The 13,011-nt window shown below is 42.7% G+C and overlaps 1 protein-coding gene across 3 annotated transcripts in view; it reads left to right on the top strand.

Annotated features, from left to right (window-relative positions):
* ACSBG1 (acyl-CoA synthetase bubblegum family member 1) overlaps positions 1 to 13,011 on the top strand; it is a 119,276-nt gene that overhangs the window by 27,880 nt on the left and 78,385 nt on the right. For all 3 annotated transcript variants that reach the window (XM_077474251.1, XM_077474249.1, XM_077474250.1), the window contains one exon: positions 11,537 to 11,625. In XM_077474251.1, the coding sequence (XP_077330377.1) occupies positions 11,537 to 11,625 (89 nt within the window). The remainder of the gene's footprint in view (positions 1 to 11,536; positions 11,626 to 13,011) is intronic.

Genomic DNA, 13,011 nt, shown 5'->3' with positions numbered 1-13,011 from the left:
ACCCCTCCACCTGGCAGAACCCCCTCCTCCTCTACCCACCTGGCTTCACCCCCCCTCCTCTGCCCACCTGGCTGCGCCCCCCCTCTCCTCTGTCCATCTTGCTTTGTCCTCCCCTTCTCCTTGCTGCATTCCCTCCTCTACTCTGCCCACCTGGCTCTGTCCTCCCCTCCACCTGGCTGCATCCCCTCCTCTCCTCTGTCCACCTGGACCCATCATCCCCTCCAACACAACACAACCTCCTGCGCTCGGGAGCTTAGTCTATGAGTAGAGCCTGTGAGCTCTTTTTTCATGCCTCTTGTTCAGCACTTCCCCACTTGCATTTCAGATCATTGGATCCCTGTGACCCCTCTATTGCTGCACGTTGCCCTGGGTTGGGGATCCTGTTTCCCTATGCGTCTTCCCGGCAGGGTGGGGAGCTTTGTCATCTGTGCTCCCATTTCGTCCTACTAGGTGGCCGCGTCCCGGTCTCGGCCATAGGTGGGAGTGATCACCCTGCCAGCGTCGTCCCTGATCACATTAGGACGTCATGACATTGCGCGACGTGCACACAGACGGGCCCCACTTAGTTTACGGCGGAGGTGATGACAGCGGTCAGGGCTTTGCCTTCAGGGGTGCCGAGGGAGCCACATGAGGTACGCCATTGGTGGCCATTGTCTCCCTCTGTGAACCGTGGGTGGGGGGGCGGAACCTGCAGCACCTGTTATCCATTTTCCCAATATCCTTGTAATTAAGGATATTATTTAATCTTTGTGATGAGGGTTGATAAAAATGTGATCCCCTCACACTCTTCTTGGACGGCCAGACCCTTTACCCCTAATCATAGCAGTAAGATACAACTATCCATCTACTAATTCTTTTAATATTTAGTTAGATTTTATTAGTTTTTAATCTTTCATACCTATCCAACTTTCACTATCAGGCTTATCAGTTTTTCTTTTTAGTCACCACACTTTTTAAGATTATACTCATTCGATCTGCACACAACATTCATACTCACTGATCCTTCCCTAATTATTTCGCTCTCACACAACCACCTTCACACTTTTATTCATTTTTAATACATTTTCTGTGATATCACTCATTACCCTACTGTCTGAGTGTAAAGACGTGGCCATTTTTGGCTTATTTACCTCAGTCATTAAATCTTTGACATTATTATCTACCTCCGTTAACATTATTATGAATTTAATACTACCAATACTCCCCTATTTAATTACCAGAGTATATGATGGATTATCTTAACATTGTCTGACCGTTCAATAGATAAATCGAATAAACTATAAATTGATATGGGTTTGTCAATGAGCTAACGCTCTGGTAATTGCCGCAGGTTCTGGCCCCGTCTCCTCTGGGACACTTCGGTGGGGGACATTTGTTTACGTGTGACTCCTTGTAAGCCGCATTGAGTGGATCGTCGTCCTCTTCTCGGTGTCTCGCTGTGGCGTGGAGATGTACAGAATGATCTGACAGCTGTGTGGGGGATTTTTTGATTGAGGGGTACCTCCAAATGCAGTGGTAACTATGTGCTACGTGTTACTAAACATTTTGCATATATTATATCTTGTTTTTAAACAAATTTGATATATTACTATAAACCTTCTTTCTATTATCAAACTCATCCTCTGAAGAGACCCCAAACATTATGGGTTGAAACGCGTCAAGAACTGTTATGCAATAGTCATTATTATATGCTGTGTATAACTCCCATGTTTGCTACTTCCTGTATTTGGTATTGGCATATTCCCTTTCAAGCTCATATTTTAACACTCATGTTACAATCCATTTCACCTTTCAATAAATAAATTTTTATAAACAATAAGCTTTTATTGGATCTTAGATATAACAATTGTACAATAATACTAACATTTGTACAGGATGTATCATATTGAAATATAACAAGTATAATTGAGTTCAGTGGTAGAGTATATTACTAGTAAATCCAACAAAATTGCTTTGTGATCAGCCGGTCATTACATCGATGGTCTATTTAGAAATTTTTATTCTCTACCCAATGTTCATCTTTCTAATTTTCTACATCTAGCTGCCAAAAAAAAACCCTGGGGGAATCTTTCCATTTTCTCTGTCTATATTGGGGTGAACAGCACCAGCATCTCTCCTTAATGTGTCTTCCCTTTGCTATGAGTAGGTGGTGTAGTCAACCCTTGGAATAACACCAGGGAGGAAAAATACACCAAAAGGGAAGGTGTATCTTATGCAAAATGAATCAGTACTATGCTATAATGCTGTATGGGAAAATAGTAGGCTAAATTGCTGCATGGGATGACAGCCTTTGTGCGCTTTGAAGACGTGCCCTTTTGTTGGCGCAAGGCTATGGTTCCCTGTTCATCGGCTAGTGGACAACTTCATGCAGAAAGATTTTAGTTTTTTTTTTTGCAGTCTCTGGTAGGCGTTCACTCGGACATGTGCATGTGGTTTTATACAGAGGAAACTGGAGGAGGGCAGTCTACTCTTGCTGTGGCTCTGGTGAAGAGGGTCCTCCCTCGTAACGTAAGCTGTTTGTGATGCCATCTGGTTCCTCCTAACACCTGGTGAAGGTTGCAGGAGTCTAGAGACACAGTTCCACTTCCTGGAGCACTGAAAAGCTTTTTTTTATAATGTTCGTTTGTGAGTATTGTTGTTATATGTATATGTTGTTAGATCTTTTAATAAATTTTATCTTTGGTAATGCATAAGGTCGGTGCGCCCTCCTTTTCTTTCTATATGTATTAGCCATCCTCCCCTCCACCTGGCTACATCCCCCCCTTCCTCTGTCCATCTGGCTCCGGCCACCTGGCTGCATTCCCCTCTCCTTTGTCCACCTGGCTTCTCCCCTCCACCTGGCTGCATCCCTCCTGTCCTCTGTCCACCTGGCTCCATCCTCCCCTCCACCTGGCTCCTCTCCCTCCCGTCTCTGTCCCTTCTCTTGGCTCCATCCACCTAGATGCAAGGCAATTTTCCCTGGGTGGCCACGGCAGGCAAGTTTATGAAACCAAGTGGCAAATGCTTTGCTTTTTTCTTTTTTTTTTAAAATCTAACCATGCCCCTTTAAGCCTCTCCCACTGTTAACACAATTTGGACACACCCACTGCACGCCGCAATGCTGCTCTCTTTGGGGCACCCAAAAGTGTCCCAGGTCTTTTACAATCCTATAGTTTATGCTACAAAAAATGCAGCACTTGATGCCTGCACTCAGTGGTATCTGCCTGTAAAAAGCAAGGAAGACAAAAAGCAGAATCTCTTACACAATGTGCATAGTCAGATTCTATTTTCTACTACCTTACGAAGCCTGCCAAATATTTAATTAAAAGACATCAAGTAAATAGTAGCTGTCATTATTTGTAAATTGGGCTAAAAAAGAAAGGGCTGCTCAGTCTAAAATGTCCGGGCCTATTTTTTGTCCCAGTCCAGGCCTGCTCTGGAGGTACTAACTTAGTACCTCTTTACATCCTGCAGAGTTAGTGGCATAGCGTGGGGGGTGTAGGGGATGCCGTGGCCCCGGGTGCGACATTTCGGGGGGTGCCAGTATGTGTCACTACTGGCTGCCTTCTCCTAATTTTAAGGAGACGCTCTGGCCATCATGTTCAGTGTGTGGCGCCCTGTGATTGGACGTATGGGGGTCATGTGAGGTGTAGGGCTGGCCTGTTTGAGAACACTCCTGAAGTCCAGCTTCCGCACATGACCCCCATACACCCAATCACAGTGCACCAGCCGGACACTGAGCATGGCAGCTAGAGCGCGGAGGAGAGAAGCAAAACTGTGAACCGCTGCTGTCTTCTCCTCTTCCTATTTCCGGACCGATGCAGGCCAGGACAAGAAGGTGAGTGAGACTCCCTCCTGAGAGTTGTGGTACTGGTCCGGGGGAGGGGGGGAGGGAGAGACATAGACTGTAGGCAGGTCAGTGTAGTGGTCAGTGTAGTGTAGTGTAGTGTGGTGGTCAGTGTAGTGTGGTCGTCAGTGTAGTGTAGTATGGTGGTCAGTGTAGTGTAGTGGTTAGTGTAGTGGTTTGTGTAGTATGGTGGTTAGTGTATGTGACGAAACCTCCCTACACTCTACTTGAGTGCTTTCTTCATATACCACTTCCTCCCAGTCTGAATATAGATATCAGATATTCCAACTGCTCCCAAGCACAAAACAAGATGAGACTTGTTTCACTGCTGATATGGACTCTATATTAGAACCAGAATACAGTCTTGTTATACACTTTTAACACAAGGGGTTAGATAACAAGGTAGGGCTGGCTCCTGGATACTCCCCCCTCCCCTCTAGTAAACACATAGCAGACAACTATATAATTAGGATGTTAATTAACACAAACAACAATAGGTGAAATACTCTGTGTCAAGCCAGACTAGACTCATTTACATTATAGAAGACAACAGTCAGGTGGCTGGAGTTGATGATATTAGCATCTAAAAGTTTGTGTCCCAACAGTATGATTCAGTCACTATTGCTAATATGGCATATACATATCCAGAGTCTGTATGTCTTGGGGGGGACCCCAGGCATACAGCTCACAAAGAGCATCGCTCCCCCAAATGCCAGAGACCATAATCGCAAGGCAAGAGGCTGGCATTCAGTCCTCTCCAAGATCCTCTGTCCCGGGTGAGTCTGTCACAGTGTAGTATGGTGGTCAGTGTAGTGTAGTGTGGTGGTCAGTGTAGTGTAGTGTGGTGGTCGCAAGGTGCAAATTACTTGCCTTTCCCTGGGCACTGACAACCCACGCTACGCCACTGTCCAGAATGGCCCCTTATTGGCTCCAGAGTACCTCCTCGGTACAGTATTACTGAGGGGACACTTTGGAGGATGTAAGAGGGATTCTGGAGGTAATAACTTAGTACCTCATGCCCCATCCTATTTTATTGGGATTTTATGTGATAGACCAACACAAAGTGGCACATAATTGTGAAGTAGAAGTAAAATGATAAAGGCTTTTCAATTTTATTTACAAATAAACACCTGAAAAGAGTGGCATACATTTGTATTCAGCCCCCTTTATTCTGATACCCTTAACTAAAATCTAGTGGAACCAATTGCCTTCAGAAGTCACCTAATTAGTAAATTGGGTCAACCTGTGTGTAATTTAATCTCAATATAAATACAGCTGTTCTGTGAAGCCCTCAGAGGTTTGTTAGAGAACCTTAGTGAACAAACAGCATCATGAGAGCCAAGGAACACACCAGACATGTCAGAAATAAAGTTGTGGAGAAGATTTAGAGCAGGGTCGGGGGTATAAAAAAAATCCCAAGCTTTGAACATCTCATATAGCACTGTTCAATCCATCATTTGAAAATGAAAAGAGTATGGCACAACTGCATACCTACCAAGACATGGCCGTCCACCTAAACTGAAATTCCGGGAATAGAGAGCATTAATCAGAGAAGCAGCCAAGAGGTAGCTCTGGCGGAGCTGCAGAGATTCAAAGCTCAGGTGGGAGAATCTGTCCACAGGACAACTATTAGCACTCCACAAATCTGGCCTTTATGGAAGAGTGGCAAGAAGAAAGCCATAAGAAGTCCCATTTGCATTTTACAATAAGCCATGTGGGGAACACAGCAAATATGTGAAAGAAGAGGCTCTGGTCAGATGAGACCAAAACTCAGCTTTCTGGCCTAAAATCAAAATGCTATGCGTGGTGGAAAACTAACACTGCCCATCATCATGAACACACCACCCCCACCGGGAAACATGGTGGGGGCAGCATCATGTTGTGGATGGAGCCAAATACAAGCCAAACCTAAAAGAAAATCTGTTCGAGTCTGCAAAAGACTTGAGACTGGGGCAGAGGTTCACCTTCCAGCAGGTCAACAACCCTAAACATAAACATACAGCTAGAGCTATGATAGAATGTTTTAGATCAAAGCATATTTACGTGTTATAATGGCCTTGTGAAAGTCCAGACCTAAATCCAATTGACTTGAAAATTGCTGTTCAGACTCTCCATCCAATCTGACAAAGCTTCAGCTATTTTGCAAGGAAGAGTGGGCAAACATTTCACTCTCTCTGTGTGCTAAGCTGGTAGAGACATACCCAAAAAGACTTGCAGCTGTGACTGCAGGGACTCAGGGGGGCTGAATACACATGCAAACCAAACTTTTCACATATTTATTTATAACATGTAACATATTCCATGCAGTGCCACAGAAAAAGTGGAATGGTCTATCCCAGCAGAATACCACCCCTAGAGGTCTTATCGTAATAGATATAGGATTCTAAGCACATAAGAAGACCCCCAACTGCGCAGAAGGCATTGGTAGAGTCAGGGTATATGCTCTAATGGGGATACAAGATTGTAGAAATGCATGGGTGGAACCAAGGAGAGAAAGAGGAGAAGCAAGGAAAAGTAGGGGTCCATAAAAGAAGGGGTGGGGGGGGCGTTGGCATGTGTGATAACAATATTATATGCCACTTGTGTTGGTCTATCACATAAAATCCCAATAAAATGCATTTACGTTTTTGGCTGTAACATGGCAAAATGTGGAACATTTTAAGGGGTGTGAATACTTTTTCAAGGCACTGTATGCTTCAGTTTATGAATGAGCAGGAGCCTCTGTCTCCTGTTCATACATCTGCATTGTAGCTGAGGCTACAGAGAAAGGGACTGGGGATGTCCTCAGTCGCTTTCTCAGTCTCAAAAAATGGGACCTCAGGGATCTGTTTAGACCCCTGATATTTCACCAAGGCCACCCCCCAACAGCATTGTGAAAAAAAAATTAAGAAATTATCATATTAAAATGAATTAAACATTATATAAAGAAAAAAACTTTGTACTATATCACACTAAAATTTAAAAGTTAGCCACAACCACTGTGTGCCACAGCGCGCTATGCGCACCGCAGGTCCCCATCTACCTAGTAGGGGCCCCAGTGCATTAGCTTGCCCAGGGATCCACAACGTTGTCAAGGTGGCACTACCCATGAGGGGTTGTAAAGCTGGAAATACTAATGCACAAACTACAAGGGAAAAATAAATGTGTAAGCCTACACTCCAAATACATGCAGGTAGGTTAATTGGCTTCTGTCCAAAATTGGCCCTAGTATATGAATGGGGACCCTGGATTGTGGGCTCCTTGAGGATAGGGACCAATGTGAGTGTACAATGTACAGGGATAGGGACAATTGTAGACACTCACTCAGGTTGAACTGGATGGAATGGTGTCTTTATTCAACCTTACTAACTATGTAACTATCAGAGAAGCTGTCAACATAAAGGTGTTCTCACACTAAACATAAATGATAAACACGTTTACATTACTTATTCAAGTTTTCTTTTGCATCGTTATATGTTTATTCATTTACATATGATCTAATGAGTTGTAGCACTTTTGATTGCTACTTTGCACGTTATGTATATATATTCAATTTTTATTACTTATAGGTTTTTAGTAAGTACCACATTACCTGCTATTTTAATCACTACCAATGAGAGGCTGCCAGTACCTTTATTGGGTCACCAGCTTTAAGTCTTCTGCTACTCTGCATGTCGCTGAGCTTGGTGCCCCTCCACGCAGGCCTGCTGCATTAATATTGCAGCATAAAGCTGGCTGCCTCTCAGCGGCCATCTTGAAACCTGGGGGCCCCATGAGTTGTTAGTCCACCAACGTTTTGAAGAATTCCCATTTCTCTTCTGTGTTCATCGATGCCAATGATTCCTTCCAGTTTAAAGTGGATGTAAACCTGATTTTTTTTTTTTTAATTAGGGCTTGTACCTTGTAAAGTAGAGGATTTAATTTCATCGGTGCCCAGTCTTGCCACGAAGAGTTATTCCAGCTCTGAGCAATCCTCTTATCTTTTTTCAGTAAGATAAAAAGTGACACACAGAGAAATAGTAGTGAGTTCTTCCCCCTTGCTGTGACAGACAGCTCCTTTCCTTATTTCATGCAGGAGCTTGAGAGACACATAGGGGGTTATTTACGAAAGGCAAATCCACTTTGCACTACAAGTGCACTTGTAAGTGTAGTCGCTGTAGGTCTGAGAGGAAGCTCTGAAATGAGGGGAAGCTCTGCTGATTTCCTGGGTTTGTGACTGGATGTTTCTCATCATGGGGTGTGATCCACAGATCAGTGTGAGAGGAGGAAATATATGTATAGTTCAGTGAACTTATAGCTAGAAGAAGATACACAGACTAGATTTGGTTTAGGGGAGATGTATCTAGTCAGAGCTGAGCAGAGGAGAAGCTCCAGTGATCTGATTATTGTTATGGTGCACTGTGCGCATAGCTCCCAACTGTCTCTGAATTTGAGGGACTGTTCCCGATTTCGGGCAATGTCCCTCTGTCCCTCATTCCTCCTCATTTGTCCCTCATTTTGATATGATCTATATAGTTGTATATAAGATGCACTTTTTATCTATCAAAAAGTGTTTTCCAATACTAAACCTTTCATCTGATTTCAAATTGCTGCATTTGTAAATTCCAAAAGCCAATATAAAGGTATAGCAGTGGTAGTGGAGTTAACCATTTTTTTTGTACAATTCTCCTTTAAGGGGGCATGGCCAGGGGTGTTTCCTATGTCTGCATACTTCTGCTGATAGGGTTCCCTCATTCCCATCTCAAAAAGTTGGGAGGTATGTGTATGTCTGAGGTCACCTGATCAAAGTTGCAACATTCATTTTGATCACCAGGATGTGTTATGTGGGGGAGGGGTGGATGTCTCACTTTTCATATTTATACCCAGTAAGGCTGAATAAGCTCAAAACTTACAGCCTACACAGTTCACCTGACTGCTGCCACCAAGTCCCTACTCGGGTCACCTGACTGCTGCCACCAAGTCTCTACCCATGTCACCTGACTGCTGCCACCAAGTCCCTACCCGTGTCACCTGACTGCTGCCACCAAATCTATACTTTCTTGTACAAACATAACGCTGAATAAAGAAGTCGCCCTCTCCAGTCTGCACCACAATGTCTCTTCCCATCCCCACCTTTTACCCAAATCATAGCTGTCTAATCATGACCCAAACATCTCCATCCTGTCATATCCCATATCCATCCACATGATACAGGAGTTGGTCAGAGATTGTGCAGACTTGATACAGCCACTACCAAATGTGGGAATGGCTTAAATTGTGTAGCAGTACCCCCGTAGAGGCTGCTGGGTATAATGATCCGTGTGTCACCAACCTTTTAATTCCTCAGAGACAATAAAGCAGTTCCTTGCATTTTGTTTTATAGAGGGAATATTAAACCTGGATAGGGATGGGGACTCGTGAGATGCCCAGGTGATAAAATATTGGAACTTGGGACTTTATTTACATCCTGTATATACATCACTCCATTTATCCTCCTGTGCATTGCTTCCCATCTTCTGAGTATCGCTCCATGCTCCTCCCGCACATCGCTTCTTATCTTTTGAATATCGCTCCATACTCCTCCTGTACATTTATGCAGGAGAGGAGTGCAGAGTGTATGGAGGTGGGTAGTATGTGCAGGAGAGGAGTGTGGATTGTATAGAAGTGGGTACAGGGCCGTAACTAGAAATCACAGGGCCCCATAGCAGAATGTTGTATGCCCCCCCCCCCAAAAATAATAATAATAAAATAAAATAAAATGAACTAACAGATTGAACAACAGATTAACACACCCATGTGGCACAGTACCCAGGCAACAGCTTATATTAATTTCGAACATCAAAATATGCAGTATGCTATATGCAGCCCTTGAAGGATACACATTGATGACCTCCATGCCTTCTAACCAATTTCTGTTCTGATTAAACTTATGTGTAAATACAAGACAAATAGGGGAGCAATAAGACAGCAATGATGAACAGTGGCCCTAATGGTAGTTTGATCAAGTTTACTGTTAAGATCTTAGGAACATCTGCACCCTTGAACGTGGCATTGCTCCCCCTCTCTTTGTGCCGAAATTATCCTAATGAAAAAATATAGCAAATATTTTCTTCACAAAAATATCAAAACAGCTCAAAACACATGACAGTCTCCCACTCCCTTCCTACCTCCTGTCCAGACTCTAGAGCCTCCTCATGTGCCGAAAACGATGTCCCTGACAACGTAGTGTTTTGGTTGCACAGAAGATTGAACACTTTTTATTTTTTATTTTTTTTATTTTTTTTTTACATTATTATTACACTCATATTATCACCATTTTTTTTTTATTATTATCAGTAATATATATTTTTTACATTTCATTTTTATTGCTACTATTAATCTAATATTTTTTATTTTTCCATTAATTCTTATGAAATTTAGGTATTAAGTTTTCACTGGACTATTTTTCATTTATTGGACTTTTTTATCACTTCACTGGGATTTTTCGAATGTCATTATTAACACTTGTTATTTATAATTATTTTTATAAATTATGGTATGTTTGATTTATTAGAGGGGTAGATCAACTTTTTTCACTACTATTGCAATCAATTAATCACTCATAGGTGTTTATATTTAATTTTATTTACAGTATTTATGTATGTGCGCAGCTTTTTTCTTTTGTTATCTTATTGTGTTTACGTGTATCTTGTAAAACTGAGCTGCAGCGTTTTTTAGTTGTACTAGTGTAGATTTAGGTTTAGTGCGGTATTTATTTTTCTTTTTGATGGAGTGTCTGGTGGATGGTGGCCTCAGCAAGTCGCATCACAAGTTATATCTGATCTCCTTCTAGTGACTCTTATGCCGCATGCACACGTAGCAGACATATCCGGCGGACTTAGTTTGGCAGACTTTCCGCCAAACTTTCCGAAGGAGCTACTTGCCCACACACGGCACTTTTTCAGTGGACTGATATGGAGTATTAAGTCCGCCGGACTATCCGCCGTACTTTTGAAATGAACGGACTCGCCCACACACGCGGAGAAAAGTCCGCTCATTTTGAGCGCGTCTCCAGGTAGCTGGGGCCAGCGAAGGAGGCGTCGCTGGCCCCGTCACCTGGTATGGACTTTTGGGTAAAAAAAGTCCGCCGGAGCCCACACACGGGGGGATTGCCGCCGGACTTTTCTACCGGATTGTTTGATCGTCTGTAGGAGGCATTATATGAACTATCATGAGAGTTTGTCATTTGATTTATTTGACATAAGCGCTACTGCATTATTTAAAGGACTTCCTCTCAGAGTTTTTTAGTATCGTCTTTTCTATAATTTCAACATGGCTGAACTACTTTTCAAATCAAATATAGGTTTATCCCTTACAGTTAATGCATTTGAATGAATAGTATCCCAGACTGTGATTCCTAAAAGAAAAATCAAACACAGAGATACTTTAATGTCATCATTTTTTTGCAATGTTTGGTGTGGATCGAGGTGACTTTTCCTTCAAGTTTTGTAAACTGTAAAAGAAATAGACGTTATATTGTGTCTCCAAACATTTCTTTATATATAAATGTCTCTTAACAATCAGACTCCATATTTATACAGCATTTTACGGTCAACAGCAGAGCTTCCCAATTTGTAGTTTGTGCACCCCCAACAGTCCTTCTCTCATTTCTGAAGGGATAACAAAAGTACCTAGCTAATTTACAGTATAGATCAAAACTCTAGAACTGTAAATATGTGGATACAGCTTAACATGTTAATTTTGTATTTGCAGCTTGGCCTGAAACAGTTTTACAGTGTTGGAATTCTTGGCTTTAATGCTCCAGAATGGTTTATTTCTGCTGTAGGAACAGTGTTCGCTGGGTAAGTATGAGCTTGAAAACATTTTCACATGAAAAAATCAGGAAATCTTCAGCAGACCTTGGTGAGCAAGACTCGGCTAATGACTATACCCCGGATATCTCCTAATGTTGAAGATGTTATGTAGCTAATCCAAGCCACTTCTTTAGTTCCGAAAATACCTGACACTCATCAGAACTGAAGAGGTGGCTTGGATAAAACATTACAGAACACGTAAGTTGAATGTGACAAACGACTACTTACTATATTATAACCTGGATAAATATGACTCTTTACACATGTATAGAGTGCTTTATTAACAAGTTCAGGCCTCAATAATACATTTGCAGCCTAAGCATATTATAACAGCAAAAGGAACTGGAACTAACTTGTACAAAGTATAGAAATGATTATGCATGTAAAACTGTAAATAGCAACATCTATAGGCCAGAGGTATGCATACCCCATATTCCCTTTAGGCTCGGTTCACACTGGGGCAGCTTCAAAGTCACCCAACTCTGAAGCCGCCCCGTACAGCATGAATTCAGCATGGCTTGCAAACAACTTCTGTAATAGAAGTCAATGTAAGCCGCTCCAAAGTCGCCCCCAAGTAGTGCAAGGACCTTTTTCTAAGTTGGAGCGACTTGAGTCGTTCCGATTAGAATGGTTCCATTGCACTGAATAGAGCGCAACTTGTCAGGCGGCTAAGTCACCTGCCAGGTTGCCCCCGTGTGAACCGAGCCTTATAGTACAAAAAAAGTCAAGATTTAAAAACAGACAATAACAGTGTAAACAAATATATCACAAAACAGTACTATGCATATTAAGTACATCACATAATCGTTTGTCCACATCGGAGATCGTCTGATTCTTTTAGTCTGATATAGTAAAAAGTGTGCTTAAATTGGTTGTAAACCCTTTACAACCACTTTTTACTACAAGTAAGCCTATAAGGCTTACCTGTAGCTACCCCGGATATCTCCTAAACCGCGCAGGTTTAGGAGATATTCTCTGTATCTGCATGTGCCGATGTCATTGTGTCAGCGTTTGTGCTATTGCTTCAGCTAGTGTGCTGTTACCGACGGCTCCTGCGTGCATGCAAGGGAGTGACATCATCGCAGCTCCGGCCAATCACAGCGCCGGAGCCTGCGATACCAGGAAGTAACTCTGGGAGCATTGTCAGCATTGTGAGCTGGAGTGGTGTACGATGACTGCTGCAGGGGCTTCGATCTAAGGTAAGTAATTCATAACGAGCTAGTATGCTTGGCATATATGCTATGCTATGGTATGCTCAGCAGCCATAATACACCATGGTCAGCTTACAGAGGGGAGGGTAGAAACTGGCAGAATCAGCCAGGTATTTTATGTGTTACAGGGGACCAAATTACACAGCACTGTACTGTATAACAT

The sequence above is a fragment of the Lithobates pipiens genome, unplaced genomic scaffold, assembly GCF_037356315.1.
Source record: "Lithobates pipiens isolate NorthernLeopardFrog02 unplaced genomic scaffold, aLitPip1_a1.2 Scaffold_8, whole genome shotgun sequence".
NCBI classification, from domain to species: domain Eukaryota; kingdom Metazoa; phylum Chordata; class Amphibia; order Anura; family Ranidae; genus Lithobates; species Lithobates pipiens.
Note: the sequence above shows the minus strand (reverse complement) of the source record. Positions and strands in the feature narration are given on the sequence as shown.